Source organism: Nelumbo lutea, chromosome 1 (assembly GCF_056320005.1).
Source record: "Nelumbo lutea isolate HS-2025 chromosome 1, American lotus-T2T, whole genome shotgun sequence".
Classification (NCBI taxonomy): Eukaryota; Viridiplantae; Streptophyta; class Magnoliopsida; order Proteales; family Nelumbonaceae; genus Nelumbo; species Nelumbo lutea.
This window is the reverse complement of record NC_142684.1, coordinates 183,735,748-183,758,746: the sequence shown is the minus strand read 5'-3', so window position 1 is coordinate 183,758,746 and position 22,999 is coordinate 183,735,748. Positions and strand designations below refer to the sequence as shown.

The 22,999-nt window shown below is 40.7% G+C and overlaps 1 protein-coding gene across 6 annotated transcripts; it reads left to right on the top strand.

The window, feature by feature from the left end:
• Positions 1 to 5,516: 5,516 nt before the first annotated feature.
• On the top strand, positions 5,517 to 15,274 carry LOC148879715 (BTB/POZ domain-containing protein POB1). Of its 6 annotated transcripts, none has more exons than XM_088961358.1 (7): positions 5,521 to 6,126; positions 7,150 to 7,428; positions 7,829 to 7,948; positions 12,797 to 12,918; positions 13,197 to 13,260; positions 13,361 to 13,640; positions 14,299 to 15,274. In XM_088961358.1, the coding sequence occupies exons 3-7, from the start codon at positions 7,927 to 7,929 to the stop codon at positions 15,110 to 15,112; spliced, it is 1,302 nt and encodes a 433-aa protein (XP_088817484.1). In that variant the 5' UTR covers positions 5,521 to 6,126; positions 7,150 to 7,428; positions 7,829 to 7,926; the 3' UTR covers positions 15,113 to 15,274. The 6 variants fall into 6 exon arrangements, with proteins under 6 accessions (XP_088817483.1, XP_088817484.1, XP_088817485.1 ...); XM_088961359.1 differs by having other exon boundaries at positions 7,823 to 7,948; XM_088961360.1 differs by having other exon boundaries at positions 5,558 to 6,126; positions 7,175 to 7,428.
• Positions 15,275 to 22,999: the final 7,725 nt, after the last annotated feature.

Genomic DNA, 22,999 nt, shown 5'->3' with positions numbered 1-22,999 from the left:
TTCATTTTTTAGAAGAGAAAAAAAAAAGAGAGCAACCAGCCTCAAGGCTCCACCTCCTCATCACTCTCCTCCAGGGAGTCGGGCTCCTCCTCCTTCGCCGCGTCCGCTGTCTCTAGGACTAGGTCTCTCATCGTTACGCCCTCCAGGTTGAGGCCAGAGAATTTCTTTCGGATCAGCCACCGACAAAGCTTGAACCCCGAGCGGTAGGACTTAGAGCCGTATTCGACCTGGAGGTCGTGGAACTGCTGGTACTCCTTGAAGTCCTCCACTGCCTTAGCACGCTCTACCTCCACCGTGACGTCGAAGTTGCGGGTCCTCTCATGGAGAGTGGACTCCAAGCTCTGGACCTGCTAGCGAAGAAGCTCCCTCTTCGCCGCCACCCTCGAAAACTCCTCCCTGTAACAGACACTCTCCTTAGACGGATGGGAGATCCGTGCTTCCTGGTCCCTAACAAGCAGCTCCTGGGCCTCGCTCCCCTTTTGAGCCTGGAGGAATTCCTCCCAAGCCCGGTCGAGCTCGCATTGGAGGCCCTGCACGTTCGACCTCTGATTGACGACACCCTGGGAGTGGATAGCAGTCTGACACACCATGGCGTGGATGACGGAGTTCAGCTTCCAATAGAAAGCCGAAATAAGTAAGGGGGGAGAAAGAAAAGAGAAGGGAGGAAGAAAAAGGGAAGAAGCAAGCACTTACCACCATGCAGTGAGCCGAGGCCAACTTGGCGAGCTCCCTATGGTGCATCCCGGCCCAGCTCGCAACCTCATCATGAGTGATAGCCCAATGGCTCCTCCGCGAGGCCACGAGGTACTTGGTGACACTTTCATCTCTTCCCTTGGTAGGAAACCGTAGGAACACGGTGGGGCCGGACCACGCGACTGAAGGGTACTGCTCCTGAGGTGGGACCTCTTCTTCTTCTTCTTCTTCTTCTTCTTCTTCTTCTTCTTCTTCTTCTTCTTCACCGCCTCCCGCGGCTACTCCCTCAAAGGACACAGGCGGGACCTTTGGCGGTGGAACAAAGGCTGAGTCCGCAGCCTCGAACTCAATGGCCCTAGAAGTGGACGCTTGGTAGGGGCGCGACCTCTTTGCCTTGCGCTTCTGGTTGCTCGACAAAAGGCAACTCGCATCCACACCAGACATGTCGGCTGCAAGAATCACAAGGCACTAGTCCAGCTAAAAAGAAAAAAAAAACCACCTAAGGGTGGCCTGTCGGGGCTCAAGCTGGCTTGCACGAGCTTGTCCTCAGCCAAGTAGTCCCAACAGAGGAAGCCTACCCCCACCCAAGACTGCAACGTTTCCCGAACTTTTGGGTTTAGCTCAATGCCCAAATCCTGAATGGCGGCCCTCTAGTGGGTCGAAAAGACCACCCTTCAGGGTTGCGAACTACAAAGTAACCCCGCTTCCAGGCTGGGATCCTGTTCGGTAGATTGTGGAGGAGCTTGAAGGTAGGACGAGGGGAAAAGTAATACTAGCGCCTCTCTGGAGGGGCTCCGGGGGAGGCATTCTTAATGGACAAGATAGTGGCAAAGATGTCAAGGGAATGAGGAAGACAATACTCAAAAAAAAAAGAAATCGTCCCAACCACATTCCAGATTGAGTTCGGATGGAGTTGGTCTATAGTGACATTAATGGGTAAGAACCTCCATTATCAAAGGATGTAGAGGGAGTCGGAGACCAGCCACAAGCTGCTCCTCAAAGACCACGATTTCATCATGACCGTGTTCCCAGGGATAGTTACCCGATGGGAAGCTATAGATGAGATCCCTAGGGAGGTTATAATAAGAGACTAGGGCCCAAAGCCTCTCCATGGACATGGAGGAAGGGCCCAAACTATCAGGCTCCTGGCCCCGGGAAGTTGAAGTCGCGTTACCGAAGGCCTCACGGGCTTCCGGAGCCTACCCTTCAGGGAAAACCCAAGCTCCTCCCAAGCTCGAGGGGACCTCGCTCTGGTTACTGTCTCGGGAAAAGACACCGTGGTACGGATATCCAGACATTGCTTGGACATAATAGAAGACTCACTAGGAAAGTGGACTGAGAAAGCGACGGAAATGGGGAGAGCTCGAGCAAACAAGGTGAAGGTGCGACCTCAAAACAGGCAAGTTGGCGTAAAGAAAATGAGGCCTAGGGCCCTCCTATTTATAGCCACTGTGCCAGAAAAATCAACGGTCTCGATCAAAGCAGATCCGATGGCATACAATAACGTCGGTCGCACGTCCTCCGAAACTGAAGTAAAGACGGCTACACGTCTTCCCAAATTGAATGCAATTTGGCACGTTTTTTGGCACCCAAAAATCTAGAAGTCACCTGACATCCATGCGTACACATCATGCAGTCAGTCAACCTAGTTTTGAATATGGGTCAAATCCACCCATCACTTCATGAACTCCTCGCGCTAGAGTGAGACTCTTAGCCCAGGGAGTGGGGGCAATTAATTGAGGGTGATTTGACTCGACCTCCTATCTAAGGGACACGTGGATATGACTCGACATAAGTGATAACTCAGCATGACAGCCTGACCGCAACTCGGCGTAATAAGCTCCCTGAAACCCCGACAAAATAGCTCGCTATAACCCGTTACAGAACGACTTGCTGCAAGACATCTCGCTGTTGGAGCTCGCTACGAAGGAGTTCGTTACAAGGGAGCTCGCTATTGAGTAGCCCGGAGTCTTCAGGTAACATCTTATCCGACAAGACCATGCTTTTCAGTCTGCTCCCACGTCTCTTATCAGGCGGCATAGCACTTGTCAATCCAAAGGACTGCACCCACGTCTCACGTCAGGCGGCGCACATGCCAGCTCTGCATAACGTCTCTCAGGTGACAGGACCATACCCTGCGACGGATACCTGTGCCAATCAAATCAGTCTGACGAATAATGGTTGTAGCAGAGAGCTAGAGGTGGTTACACCCGATTTGTAGCGCAATAATATATAAGGGCTCCGACCCCCAAGAAAAAGGTAATTTGTATTTTTGGTAATCGAGTAGTGCACATCTCCACTCTTAGTTCCCATTGGGCGAGCTCCCCAGGAATCCTTCATCTTCTCCTTCTTAGGTGTTGTCCGTTGCCAGTTAGGAGCGAGGCCCCATCCAGATAGGAGTGACCAGATCGTGCTACATCAATTATTATTATTATTATTATTATTATTATTATTATTATTGTTGTTGTTGTTGTTGTTGTTGTTGTTGTTGTTGTTGTTGTTATTATTATTATTATTATTATTAATAAGGCAAGGTAAATTTATTAGAAAAGAAAACAAAGTATACAAAACATATATAAAAAGTAAAAAACATAAACAAAGCAGATCCCACTAGCCACTCCAACAAAACAAACTTTGAGCACGCGTGAGATCACAAAAAAAAGACCTAACAAAAACAACACCCAAACACAAAGAGATCGATTATTCTACCTACAGAGGCCCAAAGCACCCCCTAAACCATGAAAAAAAAAACTCGCTACAAGCTCCACTGGAAGGAGGACAACAACTGACAGGTCATAATAGTCCATCAGCAACGTAAACAAAACAGATCCCACATTCCATTATTATTTTTGTGTATTATTTTTCATACTTAAATTTTGAAAATTACTTTATAATAATTCAAAAATATTCTTTTAAAAATAATATGAGAAACATATACGTACAACGCACGTGCACCCCGCTACTAATCCATCAAACATATGAGTATCCACGCGAGTTAATTAGTATAATACACTCATTTGGGCTCGAGATTTTGGGTTGAGCCCATTCAAAGTTTGACAAAATAACAACTTGAACTTGCCCAAGTTACACGGCTATGCATACATGATACATTGGCAATTTATTTAATCAATCAGAATCCGAAGTGAAATAGTAAACACCGGTTGATTGGTTTTGTTTTTGTTTTGACGTGGGTTGATTTGCCATTAATTCATCAGATAGACAGATACCATACTATTCTCATATGTTTGATGGGAGGGGAAAGAAATAGGATGGGAGGGGACTAGTTAGATATACCTAAGTTCATGGCTTGTCAATCAACTTTCTGGTTGGTTAGTTGTAGTGGAGATTTGGTTAGTTGCCATCAGGACTGGGGGCGGTGGCAACTTTTCAACCCAACCCACTCAATCCACTCATTAATTAGGGAATTGGGTTTTATTCATTTAGTCTCGGGTCACTTGCGGGTTGGGTAACCCAACAAAGGGACATTTGTTGGATTATATTTGCAGATACAATTTTGAGGTGGGCCATGATCATGTGTCCATACATCTCACTGTGAGAATGAGACCCATTATACTTGCAATTTGCAGATACAAATCATGTTGGAACGTGTTGAAACAATTTGTTGTTGTTGTGAATAGATCCGACCAGACTCTTACCTCTTAGACAGTTAGACGTCACACGTTATATTTTTTTTTTTTCAAAAAAAATATTGAGTGCAATTACTCTTGTATCCCACGGCATGGCAACATGTCAAGAACGTTCCTAAGTTTGTTTATATCATACTAACTTAATTGAGTATTTCTAAAATATTATTACCATGTTATTCTTTCATACCTCACGTAGTTTAATTGATCACGTCATTCCTCCACGTGGAAAAATCTCATTCCAATTCCAAATCCTTCATCTTTTTATCAAGTTGGCCGGAAAAAACCATTGTCAGTCACTAAAATCCCTTGCGAGACCATATCAGCCCTCCACAAGATTGCCCCATCTTCAACGTGTATTGAGAATATCTCTAAATGATAACATCGGGAGATGTTCTCAATATAACATCGACCTCACATCATGTTTAGGCCGTGCACCTAAAACATCTTGTATTTGTAATTTTTAATTTGTGAGTAAATATTTCAGATGCACGGTGGAAACTTGCTGTGAGATTGGTGTGAGATATACTCTATGTGTAACAGATCCGAACTCGCTTGCCGGACAACCTTTGAAAATTGGGACGTATTCTCAAGCCGAAAGACTTGGACTTGGAGACTTGGATCCAGGATCCACTACCGCCCATGGCGTAATGCATGAAAAGGGTCGATCCAGTTTAATATTCTAAAATAAAAACTAATCCGAATCAAGACAAGAAGGATCTCATGAGTCATGACATCAAGGATCCAAACCCAAATCCAATACCTCACTACCTGACATTAGGATCTGAAACTGTTACTTCATTTAGGTATGGATCTGGATTTGGATGGTCCGCTCTTGGTTCGACTTTTCCATCAGACTGGCTCGATCTCGACCGGCTTCCCAATTCGGTCTTTACGGCTCTATCCCGCCCAGAACCAGAAAGTAATGGGATCTCCTGCAAGCACGGCATCCATCCGTACATTGAGGATATCTTTCTCTGAATTTAAACATTTCAGATATACGGTTGGATTCAGTATTTGCAGAGTTTTTGATTGCAGGAGATCCGGGCTCGCCCAGAAAGGAGAAAAGGTCGTTTCTAATTTTCTATTATTATTTATAGCCAGTATAACTTATAAGAAAAATAAAAGAAAAGAGAAGGATAATTTGGTAATAAAAGGTCAATAGGCGGGTAATTTGTCTCTCGACGTTGTTAAGATAGAATTAAGGAAGAATAACGAAAGAGGAGGAAAAGGAGGTGAGCTTATCGGTGGGTCGAGTTTGGAGAAGAGGGCTAGCCGCTGGCTGGTCTATATTTCTTGCATTTGCATTTGCTTCTCTAATCGGCATCTCACCAGAAATCAAAGAACGAAATAAATATCTGCCACTTCTTTTCCTCCTCCGAATCTCTGTTTTCTTTCGTCGTTTAATGCATCAGTGCCTTTGCATTTGAAGTTTTCTTTTTCCTGGTGTGTGTCGTCATTGGTTTTGGTATCTGTAACTCCCGACTAGGTTTAGGGTTAGCGTATTTTTGAAGAGATGCGGTTGATAGGATAACGAAAGAGTCGAACGTGGATCTTTCCGATCCTCGAACAATCATGGATTCCAGTTTCTCTTCGAGCGGCAACAGGAGTTCTTCTGATGGGGATTTTGCCTTTGCTTTCAACGACAGCAATTTTTCCGATCGTGTTCTTCGGATCGAAGTCATGGCTGGATTATCAAAGAACAAATCGGACGGCGATGGTTGTAATAGCATTGCTGACTGGGCTCGCAATCGAAAACGGAGGAGGGAGGACATTAAGAAGGAAAATGGTTAGGCCTTTTATTCCCTTACGTTTCCAGCTGTAGTCTTCGAAGTTTGACGAATTTGGATTCAACATGTTGGTTCATTTTTTCATGTTTATCATAAATTTCAAAAATATGTGGATATTTTCTGGATTTTGAAATGAAATTTAGCTTTGGGTTGCCTTTCGTTTTTCTTTCTTTCTTTTTTTTTTTTTTTGTGTTTTTCCGGAGTTTCACTTGAACTTTTGCGAAACCGGCTACTTGTTGATTCATTTATTGCATTCTTGAGGAAATATTGCATCCCATTATTTATATTGTTCATTCATATCCCATCATGGTTCGATAGGGACTTGGATCAACAACATCACTTAGAAAGAATCACCCCTTAAAATGTAGAAAACCCAATTTACCCCATCTCTTGGGTTTAATCCCAGTCTGATTAAGGCTGGTTGGTTTAACCAATCATATACCTCCATTTCAAAAGACTTTCAGATAGTCTCTAAAAGCTCTGACTCTACTTTTGAACGCAACAGACAGAGCTCAATTTAGAGGTTCCTACACAAAGTTAGGACTGTTTTTCTAGAGAAGGTAATTTGAGTTTTGGATCTGCAGTAACTGGGTATTGTTTATGCTTCCAGCATAGTACAAACAGTCTACATAAAGTGATAGGGCTAAGAGGCAATCCCCTGTGTCGATATGATTTGGAGCAAAAATCTAAATAACTATATGGGGTTATGCTTTATGTTTTATTCTGCAGTTCTTTTAAATCTTTTTATTTTAATTTGTTTGGTCGGTATTTACTTTAAGCAATCCTCCATAACAAACTTTTGATGTGCTCACATAGTTTGACCGTTATATGATTTTTTCTAACTTTATGCAGAAATAAGTTTACATTTCCTGCCTATTTTCAATAGGTTCAACTAGATTACCTCAAATTAAGACGTTATTTATGCTGTTTATTTCTTTTGACCTTGCAGTAGCTTAGAATTGAGATTCTTTGATGATGTTTCTATTGACTTCTATATGTGCATCTCTTTCCCTCCATTTTAGTTCGCTGTCTTGGACTTCTTTCCAGTGTCAATGTTGAACAGTGTTTTCAACTCGCTGTTGACCCGGAAGGTAGAACTGCTTGAACCATCACAGGTCAAGATTTCGGGTCCAGTTCGAGTAAAATCTGGAGAAATGTCGAAAACCGTTGACTTGGTCAAAACCATCCGACCCGGACGGTTGGGCCGTTGATCCAGTCGACCCGGTGATCGGGTTGCAGGTTGCATGCTGTGTATGCAAACTTCGGGAGGCCATAACTTTGCACTCCGATGTCTGATTGAGGTAATTTTTTGAGATCTATGCATCCCAAGGGGCTGTAAGCGCCTTGCCCCACTATTTTCACAAAATAACCTCTTTTGTGGCCTCAAAACACAATTTTTAATATTTTTATAAATGAAAAATTAAAAACTGAATTAAAAAACATAAATTAAATATAAAATAATACATATATCATATCTAAAATATAATTATACATGATTTATTGATAAAATATGTAATTATACACACACACATACACATATATATATAGATAGATGTTGATGTGGCACGGTCTCCTGGCCGGTCGAACCGGTGACCTGTGACCCAGAGGCAAAAACAGTTCGGCCTCCAGGTCGGTTTTTAAAACACTGATGTTGAACCTTTACTTATTACTGTGCTCATTGCCTTGTTTCCTTAGCTGCAGATGTTACTTTGTGCTGTGAAGAGCAGATTTTAAACTGTGGGCAGCCTGATTCAGAGGATGGCGTTGCTTATGAAAACCAAGATGAGGAACCTGTAGCTATGATTGAGGAGTCACCTTCAGGTGCTTATATGCTTTTGAGTCTTTTTTAATGAGTTCTATTCTTTTGAGTCTACTTGGGGCATTTTGTCTTCTTTTTCTGTTCTTCTTTTTACCGCATAAAAACTAAACAAGGGCAACCTCAGAAAAACAGTATTGCTTCAATTACCTTCCTGATGAATTCATAATGTAGGTAGTAAACTTCCAAATCCATCAATTACCTTACCTTTTATTGATTAAAAAAAGGTTACCTTACCTTTTTCCCTCAAATTATGAGGTTTTAAACTTCCATATAAATCAATTCTATGTTGTTCAAAAATTAAGTACTAGAAATTTTGGATTTTTATCAAAGTTGGCTGAAACAGTAGAATCTAGATATGATGAATCTTTTATCAATATTTAAGTGCTGTAGAATTCTCAAAATTTTATTTTCGTTATCAAAAACTTCTTCCTGTTAATCTCTAATTTTAGATGTCGTTTTATGATCATGATCCTTCAAATGGTTTGCAACATAAACACTTGTTTGAAGGGTTCCAGTTGGGGGCTAAATGCTTTTTTTTTTACTTTTTCCTTTTATTCATGATAAGAGTCTATATTTATGCTGTTGTATGTAGTCTCCTTTTGTTAACTTAGAGGAAGGGGTTGCCTAGCATCTTTATTTTTTTTCTTACATCCTCAATAAAATCTTTTGGTTGTGCTTATTAATTTAAAAAGGAACAACTACATAACCATGGCATGAGATATAGATAAAAACAAGGAACTTTAACAGACCTAGTTCATACAAAAAGGACCTAGTGTCATGTTGAGAACGTTCAAATTTAATTTCTATTCTACAATAGGAAAATCCTAGACATTTTTTTTTTATATTACATTCACACAAAAAGATTGTCAACTTCTAGGATAATGGCTTAGAATAAGACATTCTGCCTGGATCTTAAGACCTTGATTCTCTGACATGACATGAGTACAAAACCTTCATGGTGCCAAGGGATAATCTCTCATTCAACTCATCATCATCTGTCAATTTCCCTCAATGTTATTGTTGATGCATGGTCTCACGATATTGATAAAAAAAATGCATGGTCTCACTAATGAGGGTTAAAACTGTAGAGTTGAGAAAATGTCAAATTTGAAGGTTAATTTTGACAAACGTTGTGTAGTGGGGATTAATATGTATGAGAGGGAGATGGCATAAAGGGCTGAAATTCTGGGATGAATGGCTTCTCCCTGGCCTTTAATTTATTTGGGACTATCTGTAGGGGATAATCCGAGAAATAATAGTTTTTGGAACCGATGATTGATAGATTCACCAAGAGATTAGTCCCATGAAAGAATAATTAACTGTGATTGTGTGGCAGAGTCACATTGTTAAAGTCTACAATTCTACATTCACTAACTTGCCTATGTGTTTTTTTATCAGTTTTTAGGATACCAGAGGCAATAAGCAAAATTGTGGAAAAGTTGATGAATGATATTCTATGGGAACTAGGGGATGAGAGAAGAGACCACAGGGTTAGCTAGGAGGTGGTCACTAGATGCAAATCTGAGGATGAATTAGGCATTGGAAACATTCAAAAGAGAAATGTGGCTCTATTTGGGAAATGGTATGGAGATTAACAGAGGATAGGGACAAATTGTGCGTTAAGGTGATCTTGAGTATTCATGGGCAAGCGGCTGATGGGTGGGATGCATGAGTCTTAGCAAGGGCTACAAAAGAGCTCCTCCATGGAGATCCATTCATGCCATCCTACCTTCATACCTTTTATCAAGCATGATCTTTGTTCTAGAAATTCTGTGAAATTTTGGGAACATCGTTGGCTGGGAGGTGTACCTTTGAAGGAACAATTTCCTTCTTTGTTTTCTCTCTCTATGTTCAAAAAGGGGTTGGTTTCCACTTTTTTGGCCCCATCTGACTCCAATTTTGGTTATAGTTGAAACTTGGACTTAAGAAGGGGTCTCGGGGATTTGGAAGCTGAGAATGCTTTGGCCTTGATTCAGATTTTTAGTGGGGTGGGTGTAGAAACTTTTATGTGGGACAATAGGATTTGGACCTTGAATTCTTCCGGTGTGTCTCTGGAGGTATTTGAGGGTTATTACTATAGATATGTTATTGAGGAGTTAGAAGGAAGTGTCTAATTCAACCCCATTCTTCAAATAAAGACTACTTCCCTTTGGTCTCCATCAGCTTCTGGTTTTATTAAGTTGAACTTTGATGGAAGCAATGAAGGTAATTCAGGGCCTTCAGACATTGGAGGAACTTTCAAAGATGAGGAAAGGAAGGTTATTGCTGTATTTTCTGGTCCTATTGGTGTAGGTGGTTCTCTTAAGAGTTAAGGTTATGACAGTAATGGAAGGGGTAAAGAAGGGTAAATATTTGAATATTAGGAAGGTAATTGTTGAAGGAGACTCAAAATTGGTTGTAGGTTGGTTGAAATGTTTGATTATGGAAGTTCAAATAAAGTTGAAATGGCTTACTCAGGATGTAAAGATTCAGCTGCAATGGGTAAAGACTTAAGAGAAGTGCTAACTCTTTTGTAGATGCTCTTGCTAAACAAGGTGTGGGAAGGGATCAAATGTTCTAGGCAGTGTTGTAACTTTTTTCACTCGTAGAGGGTTAAGAGAACTTACCTCTCCCCTTTGCTTCCTCTGTACCTTTCTCTTAATTTCATTAATAAAGGATTCTGTTATTAATAAAAAAACCGTAGAGTTGATCTTAGGATCTCTGTTGTGGTATTGCACTTATGGTCATAAACAGTCATCAAAGGTGCAAGGTGCGCTGAGGTGAGTGAGGACTGAGTAGTGAAGAGCGTAGAGAGAGAATGTGGGAGTAATGGATCCTGTAACAAGTCCTAGGTTGGTCCACTTCCTCTGCCCATAATGCTTGAGTAATGCCCTCATGGTCTGCTGTTAGCCCACATTTAGTGTGCAAGCATTAGTGACTTGATCAAGTCGGCCCACTTGTGGCAGCCAACTGTTACAGTTTTGCATGTTGCATCCAGGTTGCCTGGTGGAGTTATCAAATTGCCCTCTAAGGAGATGTGAATTAACCAGTCTGCCCCTCAAGGTGGGACATGTGGCAATCTCCCATTGACATGGGCTGTACAACTGCATCAGTTATCTTCTTAAAACCATAGGGAAGAAGACATTTGAGCTTCTTGGTATATACTTCCTTTTTATTTGGGTAAATTACAAAGGTCCCCTTGTACTATGGGGTCAGTGACAACGACACCTTGAACTTTTACGCTGCAACATTAGCGTTCCATCAGTTAACTTCGAAAAAGATTCTCATTTGGTTGTTTAAAGCTTTTTAAATCCCAAAACTACCCATTTTATTTTCTCAAACAATTTTACCCTTTCACTTGCACTCTGATAACCCAACAATTCCTAAATATATTGGTTCTCATATGGTTAAAATGGCTTGGCGTGGCATACATGTACATAGGTTCTTCTCCAGTGACGACGATCAAATTACTTTCTTCTCTGGCAATAGCATAAAAGTTGCGAATGATGGTCTTTTTGGTATTGCCAGAGATTCTTCTATAACTGGATATGGCATACCAAATAGTTCTTCATCGGTGAGATAGTTGCAACAACTTCCAGCAAAGAGCGATGTAGAGTTCTTGTCATATGGTTGTTTCTCCAGTGGCATGTTTGCATAGCTTAGGGTTTAGGAGAAAATCAGAAAATTGGGAAGGGCATTTTCAGAGTATCTTACAAACCCAGCCGGAAATCTTACAAACTCATCTGTGTCTCTTGGATTTGCCACCTTCATCTCGCACATGTAACCAACATCTGACTCGATCACCAACACCCAACCCAGTTTGACTCATATTTCGGCTAGCTTCAAACGGCGGTTTCAAGTTTGTTTGCAATCAATGGCTATATAAACTATAGTTGATCAAAATTCAAACTCTGTTATGCTGCCGTCATATCACAAGTCTTCTGAGAGCTTTGGAAAAAATATTAATTAATTACAAAAAAACTGAGTTCTTTGCAAGTGTTTTTGATTCCTCATTTCGGTCTTTTTTATAAGAGGGAAAAAATGCGAAGATGTGACGGTGGTGTATGTTCACACCATGGTTTTGACTGGTTTATTATTAAGGTGGTGGCCTTTCAATCATTTTTCCAGAGCGAATTCGGTGTTTGTTTGGATGGAAGGACAGAAAAAAAAAGAGTTCATGTTTGAATTGGTTTTCTGGTGCCAACATGAGCCCACTTGTGTGAGTACAGGGTTGGGCTGGGCTTTTGGCCTCTGATTTTGAGGCTTACTTGGCACCTATCCTTCTAGTAGCTGCTTTTGCCATGTGGAGAAAAGATGTGGCCAATCAAAGCCGTCCTTCAAGTATTTTAGGATCAACCAATCATCACATTTTGGCCCCCACATGATTCTACCATACCCAACTAGCATTGTATTTCTCATATCTCATGGGGGCATTTTGAAAATCTCATTTCATGCCCCATGAATTACAAAAAGGGCATGTTGGTAATTTAGTACCTTCCATCAGCTGGTTTAATGATATTTCTCTTTGGTTTTTATCGAAGACTTAAAAATGAACATATACATACATGAGAAAATTGTTCTGTTGGTATCCCTGAATTATTATCCAAGATAGGTCAGGATTATATAATTTCCACCACTAAGCTATCTCTGCAGTGAATGAGAGATCCACTGCAAACAATTTTTACTAAGCCTATAGGAATTCCTGAAGTCTATATTCAATGGTTTGCTTTGATTGCAATCAACTCAAACACTTGGTGCAAAGAATCTCTCGTTTTTCCTTAGCCCTTTACTGGTGAACAGTGGTGTTTTTTTGTCCATTTTGAATCAGTGCTAATGTGGCAGACTACTAATGATACTCTTCATTACTATAGGTGATGAGGCTGCCCAAGGTAATGAATCATCTTGGAGCATGGATTGTTGTACAGTTCTGAGAGTTAGGACCATCCATATCAGCTCTCCAATTTTGGCAGCAAAAAGTCCATTTTTTTACAAGGTAAAGAATTTAACTGTGTAAAATCAGGGGAGGTTTTAGAATGACTAGCCACCACTACAGCATCCAAATCTGCTGAAACAGTGAAGAATATGGCATAAGTCTGCTATTCTCTGGATTCCAGTTATTTGTTTTGTAAGGCCATTTATGAACCAGAAATTTGCATATTCTACACTTATTTTTGTTTCCATCGTTTTTATTATAAAAACAGCCTATGTTTATTTTCTTCTTTTTTCTTGCCTAAATTGCTATTTGACTTGTTTTGCTGATGTTTTGTGTAGCTTTTTTCAAATGGGATGAGAGAATCAGAGCAGCGACATGTAACATTGAGAATCAATGTCTCTGGTGAGAAGACAAATAAATTTTTTGCTGTATCAGTATGGAAATATAGAAACAAAGGTAGATAAAGTAACCTCACCAAAGTACCTTTTCCTTTCCCGGACAGAGGAAGCTGCACTCATGGAGCTCCTGAATTTCATGTATAGCAATACTCTGACAACAACCACAGCTCCTGCCTTGTTGGATGTGCTGATGGCTGCTGACAAATTTGAAGTTGCTTCTTGCATGAGGTACTGCAGCCGGTTGCTACGGAACTTGCCCATGACACCGGAATCAGCCTTGCTTTATCTGGAGCTTCCTTCAAGTGTTTTGATGGCTGAAGCAGTTCAGCCACTGACCGATGCAGCCAAGCAATACCTTGCTGCACGTTACAAAGATATAACCAAGTGAGTTCCTTTTTACAAAAATATAAAGTTACACACCACAGCAAACATACCCAAGTCTTGCTACATGTGGTCTGAGATTTTCGATGACGTTTTACTTAGCTTGTTTGCTTACAAACAAATTAATTCCCCGTTGTATTACTTATTTTGATAAGGCACGATCCATATGCTTTCGTCCATTTAGATACAAATTAAGAGGGTTTTCTACAACATGATTGCTTTTGTTTTCATTTGATTTTGAAATCGCCACACCAGCAAAAAACAAAAACACATTCTTGAACTCTTTTGTTTTAAAGAGAAAAAAATGGTTATGTTTAAGAAAACAATGCATGTCTTTGAAACCATCAAAATAACAGTTTTTAAAATAAAAATACAATTTTCGTGCAGAAATTATATGACTTATAGAACATGATATTAAATAACCACGTGAAAACATATTCTTTAAACCAGAAATCCGAACTCATTTTTTGTTTTAGTTTTTGAAACAAAAAACATTCGTAACCAGGTACATGTTTTCTGTGTTCTTGTTTTATTATTTTGAAACCAGCTGGTTTTGTTTTGTTTATGAACTCGAATTGGAACCCCCCCCCCCCCTCCCCCGAATTTTAGATCTTGTATCTGTCATGTGAGTCCCACTACTACAAGCGTGTTTTGTCCACAGGTTCCAAGATGAGGTGTTGAATTTGCCCCTAGCAGGAATTGAGGCAGTGTTGTCCAGTGATGATCTACAGGTGGCATCAGAAGATGCGGTCTATGACTTTGTTCTCAAATGGGCACGGGCGCAATACCCAAAGCTGGAGGAGCGGCGGGAGATTCTTGGATCACGCCTACTGCGACTGATCCGATTTCCTCACATGACATGCCGTAAGTTGAAGAAGGTTCTTAGCTGTAATGATTTTGATCATGAGATTGCATCCAAGGTTGTGCTTGAAGCACTGTTCTTCAAGGCTGAAGCTCCACACAGGCAACGAAGTCTTGCTGCAGAGGAATCATCAGCCGTAAGTCGTCGCTTCATTGAGAGGGCTTATAAGTATCGTCCTGTCAAGGTTGTGGAGTTTGAACTGCCGAGACAACAGTGCGTGGTATACTTGGACCTGAAGCGGGAGGAGTGTTTAAATCTGTTTCCATCAGGGAGGGTTTATTCACAAGCCTTTCACTTGGGTGGACAAGGGTTCTTCTTATCTGCCCACTGCAATATGGACCAACAAAGTTCATTCCACTGCTTTGGATTGTTTTTGGGGATGCAAGAGAAGGGGTCAGTGAGCTTTGCAGTGGACTATGAGTTTGCAGCAAGGTCAAAGCCAACAGAGGAGTATGTGAGCAAATACAAAGGCAACTACACATTCACCGGGGGCAAAGCAGTGGGCTACCGGAACTTGTTTGCCATACCATGGACAGCTTTTGTGGCTGAGGACAGCCTTTACTTCATTAACGGCATTCTTCACCTTAGGGCGGAGCTTACCATCAAACACTAACAACCCCCTTCCTCCATATTTCCGGCAGGCAGGTATAGTAAAACACCATGGTCCATGGGAGTTCTAAAGAAAAATGTACATTTGTTTTATGGAGCGAGCGAGGCATTATTGAGTCGTTAGCCATGAATGTTGAATTTCCCAAATCTCAACAATTTTTTTGTCTTTGTTTTTGGTAAATATTAAATCATTAGGCTATGTTTGGTTTGAAGGAAAATGTAGGAAAAAGAAAGGAAAGATGGGGAAACCTATTCAAGAGTTGTGAAGGTTTCCCTAACTTTCGTTTCCTTTTCGTACTTTTTCCTTCAAACCAAACATAGCTTTATTGTTTGTTATACTTTATCATCACGTTGGGTGCCAGTGCCACGGCACGGCCGGAAAAAAAACGGTGTGCCAAGAAACACAAACTTATTTGGTCCCTTCCATTTTTCTGGAAAACGCCTCGTAATTTGATAATGCGTGCGTGTCCGAGAAAAATGTCAAATTGAACGTTTTCCCGTTTTTTCATCCATTGTGCCCTCTATTTGCCTATGTGGTAGCATCAATTCCAAATAAAAAAAAAAAAAAAACAGTTTTTCAGGAAAACAGTTCAACAGACTTCATCCATACAGTACCCTTTTCTCAGAAAATAACTCTTGAGGAAATGACATCGATGCCAAACACCAGCTTTAAACATCAGTTAAGATGCGGGTTTCTTTTCAGCTTTAAATCATTATTTATCAAAAAACACTTGAACTGGTCGATGACCCGTCAACCTCTGAGTTGGCTTGATTTAAGCATCTGTTGATCAGCTTTAAACCAAAAAGTGTTAGCTTGGTTTAAGCATCTCATTGTTACTTCACCCGATCACTGCCTGTTACTTTTAAATGTGGGATGAGCATGCACCACGGAAAAAAAAAGTTTTAAATTCTAAGCAATGTGGACTAGTTATGATGAATTAATGGATGTGGTCAATAGTAGTTGGGAGGCTCCATTGCCGTGGCGGGTGAGTCAGCAGGGAAGCGGTGTGATGGAAAATTAAAAAGGTGAGGTCAACCTTGAGTAATTGGAATAGAAGAACCTTCTCCGCAATGAGATAGCTGCCTTACATCAACCAACTCCATATGAAGCTAACCTGCAGAGAGGAAGAATTAGGGGCACAAATTGATGAAATATTGGCTCATGAAAAGTTGTTTTGGAAGCAGCGGTCTAGAGACTCGGTTGAGGGAAGGTGATCGTAACACGAAGTTTTTTCATCCATCCACTTTAGCGAATCGACGACGTTTTACTATAGATGGATTCAAGGAGGATGGAGGTTAGGAGGAGGATGTAGAGCACATAAAGACTGTTTGTGGGATTACTTTTTAGCCATTTTCTCATCTTTACATCCTGTGTTGTCTCCCACAATTCAGAATCTAGTGCAACCACTAATCACTGAAACAGACAATGATCTCTTAACCCAAACTCCTACACCAAGGGAAATGCGAGAAGTTGTCTTCCAATTAGGCCCCATGAAGGCACCTGGCCCATACAGTATCAGTATGTCCGCTTTATTCTTTCAAAAATCCAAGTCTTTAATTAGTCCTGATGTAGTTCAAATTATTCAATCATTATTTTTTGGGGACACTCCAGTTAGAATCAGAAACTAATTTCACTAATATCGTTTTCCTACCTAAAGTGAAGCACCCAGAATTTATATAAAATGTTATTGAAATGCTCAGAACAGTGATTGACAAGTTAATCTCACCCTGGCAAGCAGCCTTTATACCGGGGAGACAAATCATAGACAATGTTATTGTTGGACAAGAAGTGGTACACTATATGAAGCAGAAGAAGGGGAAGCATGGTGTTTTTGCCTTGGAAATGGATATGGCAAAGTCGTGTAACAAGATGGAATGGAGCTACCTTTTAGATATTATGGAATGCTTGGGATTTGACGCTAAAATGTGTATTATGATGTCGACTTCATTTTCACTGTTAGTGTGAATGGGGAACAATCCAAAAGATTTAGATTTACACCAAGTCGTGGATTGTGCCAAGGGGTTGTCCAGATAGTGATTATCCATCCCCATACCTGTTTACTTTGGGTATGATTCTGTTATACCAAATGTTAGAAAAAGCAGTGGAGAATGGTGATTTACATGGTGTCGGATAAAAAGCATGGGGTTGTCCAGATAGATGATTTGATTTACTTCATTAAAGGAAGTGGGAGTGGTGGTTGATATCCTCCTACAAGAGTTTGGACGATGCTCTGGGCCCCCGAGGTTATTGCTCGAAGCCTGAGGAGTGGGTCGATTGGGAGGGCATGACAAATATCTCGGCATGCCTCTCTTTGTTGGGAAGAACAAATAGTGTACAAGGATGTGGTTGAAACTTGAAAGGGTTAAGTCTCGACTGAGTGGTTTGTAAGAACAAAAACAAATATCTTGGCATGCCCAAAATTCCCTGGATGCTTCAGTTGGGAGTAATGCCTCTTGGGTGTGGAAAAGGAGTTTATAAGGTGAGAGAGGTTCATTGAATTGAAGTTAGGGTGCTGTCGAAAGGTGGGGACTGGGAGAGGAATTGTTGGTGGGGTGGGGTGGGGAGTTCGGCTTCAGTCCAGGCTCGCTATATACACAAACCGTTCGTGCATCATGAGGACGCGCCACACCTCTTTTAATTCGTGCGTTGGTTTAATACATGCGAAATGAATTAAATGGAGTCTATCCTTCATTTCGTTAACTTCTCATTTAGTTCCATTCCACCTGCTGCTCGAGATTCACCGGACTCTGCCGTCGCCAGTCACTCTCACTCTCTCCCTTTCCATCCGGTGGTGATTAACAGCCATCACCGGCCACCCCCTCAGGTATTTTGGACTCTGCCCTGATAGAATCCGGACTGCTATCACCGGCGACCGATAGAAGCCGGATTCCTGTCAACGGTAATCATTCAGATTCGCCTACCCTTCCTGAACCAACAAGAATGGAGGATTCTATGGACAAAGGAGTCCGATGAGAGAATAGATGGCCACCGGAAACAAGAAGAAGTGGAGGTGCCGTCGTTGTCTTGTGTTTTCTCACTCTGTCGCTCGGGGAGTCGGTTTCAACCTTCAATCTGGAGAATGTCGTCTGCAGCCATGGACTGTATCACAAGCGAAGTTGGATGCTCGGAAACGCGCAAGAAGAGCTTCATTTCCCTGAACCAGATGGAACAGAAGGAAATTGAAACAAACCCAGATTAACAAAAACTGGATGCATGAAAGAAAGAAAGTGATATAGAACTAATGAAAACCCAAATAAAAAAAAAAAATGAAGAAAGTGCTTAATGTGTAAAGAAAAAGATAGAAAGAAGATGCTCACCTATATCTTAGCTTGGCGAATTTCATACACCTTCTTCGATTCAAACCTGTTCCATTTGTAATTATTGAACGATTTGTAGAACCTTTCTGCTGCAATGCTACTGGTGAATTTCACAAAAGCGTAACCCAGATTGTTCCCAAGCCCGAGGAGTGGAGAGAGAAGAAAAATCCACAAATATCAACCTCCGAAACAAAGGGTTACGGTGTTTTTCTTTCTTTTCTTGTTACAGAAAAAACACAGCAGAAGAAACAGAAAAGAAGATGAGAAGATTACCAGAAATCCATGGGCAGGTACACAAAGTCGTATTTAGAGACACGAGTCCAACCCCAACTGGGCTTTCTCGTTCTCCTCAGCACTGCGCTTGTCAAGTAAGCCCAGGTGCCCAGCAACATCTCCCTACTGACATGAAGTACAGATAACAAGTTCAGAAGAAAAAACAAAACAAATGCAACAGAGACAAAGTGTGTGTAGATTAATGAAGAAATACAAACAGGATTCGAGGTCTGTTGCAAGCAAGGATCATTTAAATTCCAAAACTGGGACTTTGATAACGTAAATATTTTACAAGAGAAAAAATGCATCCATGCATCCCGCCGTGGGAGTGGGAGGAGTTGAACGGAGATTATCTGCAGTCTCCAGCTTTGAACATGAACGGCCGCTTTCTTCCGCCTTATCAGCCTTTGGTCTCCAAATCCACCTACAGCTACTCTTCTCTCGGAAACCCCCACCAGAAGGGCCGTCTGTACGACCCCTTAAATCTCACTGGAAAAAACCTTCTTGAAATACCGCCACTTTTCACCTCTATGCTCTTAATCTGGTTCTCTGCAGCAATGATGGAGCTTGCGTAAGTGGGAAAATGCAATGCCGGTCGTGGCAACAGTGGAGGTGGAGGACAGTAGTAAAAGTTGCACGGTCGTCGGTACTGATGGCCTGAAACTGGGTAAAATGGATGATAAAATAGAGGCCCAAAGGCCCCAAACGGTGGTAGCTGCGGTGGAAGAGTTGGAACCACCGTTGCCATCTTTGGTGCTGGTGGAGCTGGTGGATAGAACAGAGGAAGAGATGGGCTTTTCAGCTTGTAGGGCCTGGCGTCTGAGTTCAACATTTTTGGTTGAGAAATAGAGATGAGAGAGAGAGAGAAATATACAAGAGGAGAGATGGTTGGGATTCTTGGGAGAAGAAGAGGAGGAAGGAAAGGAGTTCGGCTTCAGTCCAGGCATGCTATATACGCCACGAAGGCAAGGAAAGGGGTTTTGGCGGAAAGAGTACAAACAGAAATAAATATGTAGAGTATACAAAATACAAGGTTTTCTACTCTACAATCTGCATTTCTTTGTAAATAGAATCCTCCATTCTTGCTTGTTCAGAATGGGTAGGCGAATCTGAACTCTGATTACCGTTAAGAAGAGTCCGTCTTTTATCAGTCATCGGTGATAACAGTCCAGTTTCTATCAGGGCAGAGTCCAATAACACTTGAGGTTTTCCTTCGGTTGCCGGTGTTAACAGTCGCCGGCGATGACTGTTGGACGCCGTCGGTTGAAGAAGGAGAGAGTGAGAGTGACTAGTGAGGGCAGAGTCCGATGAGTCTCGAGCGAGTAGGATGGAATAAAATGAGAAGGCAGAGAAGCTAACGGCATAAAGGATAAATTCCGTTAATTCATTTCGCACGTATTAAGCCAACGCACGAATCAAAAACGCGTGGCGCGTCTTCGTTGTGCGCGAACGGTGCGCGTATATAGCGTGTCTCGACTGAAACCGAACTCGTCGAAAGGTGGCATTCGATATTCGATGGAAGCAAATTCCAAATCAGTAGTGGCGAACTGGCGATGGATGTTGAGACAGTGGAGATGCAGATTGTAAATTCGTTCCTCGACATATTAATAACAGTTTCAAATAAAAACACATGTTTATATTTAATAATTTTAACTATTTCAAATAATAATATTCAGAATTGTATTTTATAAATTAATATAACAAATAATTAATAATTTATTAAGTCCATATTTATATAAAAAGATGATTCCTTAATATCAATAAAATTATACAGATAAAATATTAATAACAAAATAATTACTTTAATATTTAACTTGCAAATGATGCGCATCTTAAATACTTTTATAAATTATTAATTAATAATTTAATTTACATTAATAAGTAATAATAATATGTTTATTATTTATAAAAAATAAAAATATTATTTACAAAATATTAAATTGTATCAGTCGATTTTTTTGATCGATTCAGTTTTCCAGTTTTTCTTGCTGACCCCCTACTCGTATTTGATGGTAGTAAATCCATTGTGATTGGAAATCGAACCCCTATCGTGAGAAATAAAGTTTAAGTCTTTATTTTTTGTTTATTATTATTATTTCATTTTCATTGTTTTAATTCAAGCAATCAGGATCACAAAAATCCATCCTTCTAATTGTCTGTCCAGCAATCCAGAAAACCAGTCAAATTTATTTCGAACAGGATCTACACCTTGTTAAATGCAGATTTATCCAACCAGGAAGATCATGAGTCAATCCAGAATGGTTGATCCCCAAACTTGATTACCTGTTTTATAAAGAAAGGTATCAATCATGACATTATCATATGATTCATATCAGTATTTTTTTTTTTAATTCGTGCATACTCGGATTGACCGGTGGTTTATCAGTTCTGGTTCACAATTCACAAAGAAGCTGATGTTAACAAGTAGCCAAGTTTCAATACATAATTCATGGTATTTTGTGCCTAGTGCCCCTTTTGTAAAATGTGTAATCCAATATCTATTGTTAACTAGTCTCTTAACCAACCGTTAAATGACATTTGAAAAAGATAGAAATGCCCTTCAAATATCATCTAATTTTTTTTTATCAAAAAAGTTTTAGTTAGATGACATTCAAACTGGTTAAGGAATAACAACAGGTACTAAATTGGCATATTTTAAAAGTTCGAATACTGAATTGTCGTGTTTTAAAATTCAGGGACCAAAATGACATTAGACCCAAAGTACGGGGTATTAATCGGGAACTTTCCTTTACAAATATGTAAAATGCAAAACTTTGTATTTTGTATGTATTTGTATTTATACTCCTTCCAAACTGAGCCTTAATAAAAAAAATTGTTAATTACAATAAAAGGGGAAGTAAACTGTCTTAACCCAATTATATTTCACCTCAATGTCCCTTGTCAGCCACTTATTGGTCCACATACTAGAGTTGTCTTTGGCCATCTCACCACCACCTCCGAGTCACCTTCTGATGTTGTAACTCTATTCAATTCCCTTGCTCTTTGAACACCTTTGAGGGCTGCAATCCTTGCAGAACTAAGAGAGTCACCATCCGCAATAGGGCCTGAGAATAAGGCAAGAATAAGCCCTTCCTCATTCCTGAAAGCTCCCCATATACCACCTGCGTTCCCAAAACAACAGCCATCTCAAGCTGCATTCCCTATACCACCTAAGTTCCCAAAACAACTGCCATCTCAAGCTGCATTCCCTATACCACCTAAGTTCCCAAAACAACTGCCATCTCAAGCTGCATTTTTAATCAGATAGAAGTCATAGAACCACTGAAATGTCATTACAAATACAATCCAGGGTGATCTAGACCAAGAGAAATATTAAAGCAGTGCTAGAAGAAATTGAAAACCATGCCCTATGCATGCCTTGGACATGATAGCAGAAAGGGAGGCCAGAATTGATGAACAATCATGGTCACAGATAACCACCAAAGAATTCCTCCTACCCCCAACCCAATCCCACCCCACCCAAAAACAAGGGTCAAGGGTACAAGTACAAGACAAACAGCTTCCCCCACCCCTCTCTATGGCCTTCCTCCAAGTGCAGAAGATGAGTCAAATTTCTAGAGCTAAGATCATAAAAGGAAAAACTTATCAACTGATTGCTACAAGATGATTTTTCTTTTCCTTTTTTGATTGGTAAGTCACTATTACATCAAATTCCTAATACAGAAACTTCTACATTAAACTGCAAAGCTTCAACTGTTATGGTAAAAGCTAGACGCAATGTATGGCTTTTGAGATTAGAGTATCCAATTAACAATCTATCATTCAAAGGCAACTTCTATAGTTGGTCATCAAATCTCAATCCATTCTTGTACTTTATCCAATCAACTTGCTCTTCCATACATGTTCTAAAACAACAATCACTGGTGCCGGATGTATCTGAACAGAGTAACAGCTCCTACTAATCTAGGAGTTGAGTCATGTTAGAGACATCGTTCTGTGTTCTAGTCTGCAGACAGTCCAAAATCACTCAAAGCCGGAAAAGCATGACTGAAGATTATTACCATCTCATTATCATCGTTGCAACCAGAGCCTAACCCAAGCTACAATTTTAAAATTTGCAACCTGGGCTCAGTTTGGGAAGAGTGCATGCAAGGTTTAGCACTGAATATATTTCTATTTGCACTCTTCCAAAACTGACCTTAGGGTTCATCATACAGAACCACAGAAAATTGGTTTATCTATGAAGCAGAGAATATACTTGTTTATGCACCGATCGAGCAAGTACACGATGGAGGGGGAATTGAGAGGGGAACAGGGAAGATTTAATTAAAAAAATTCA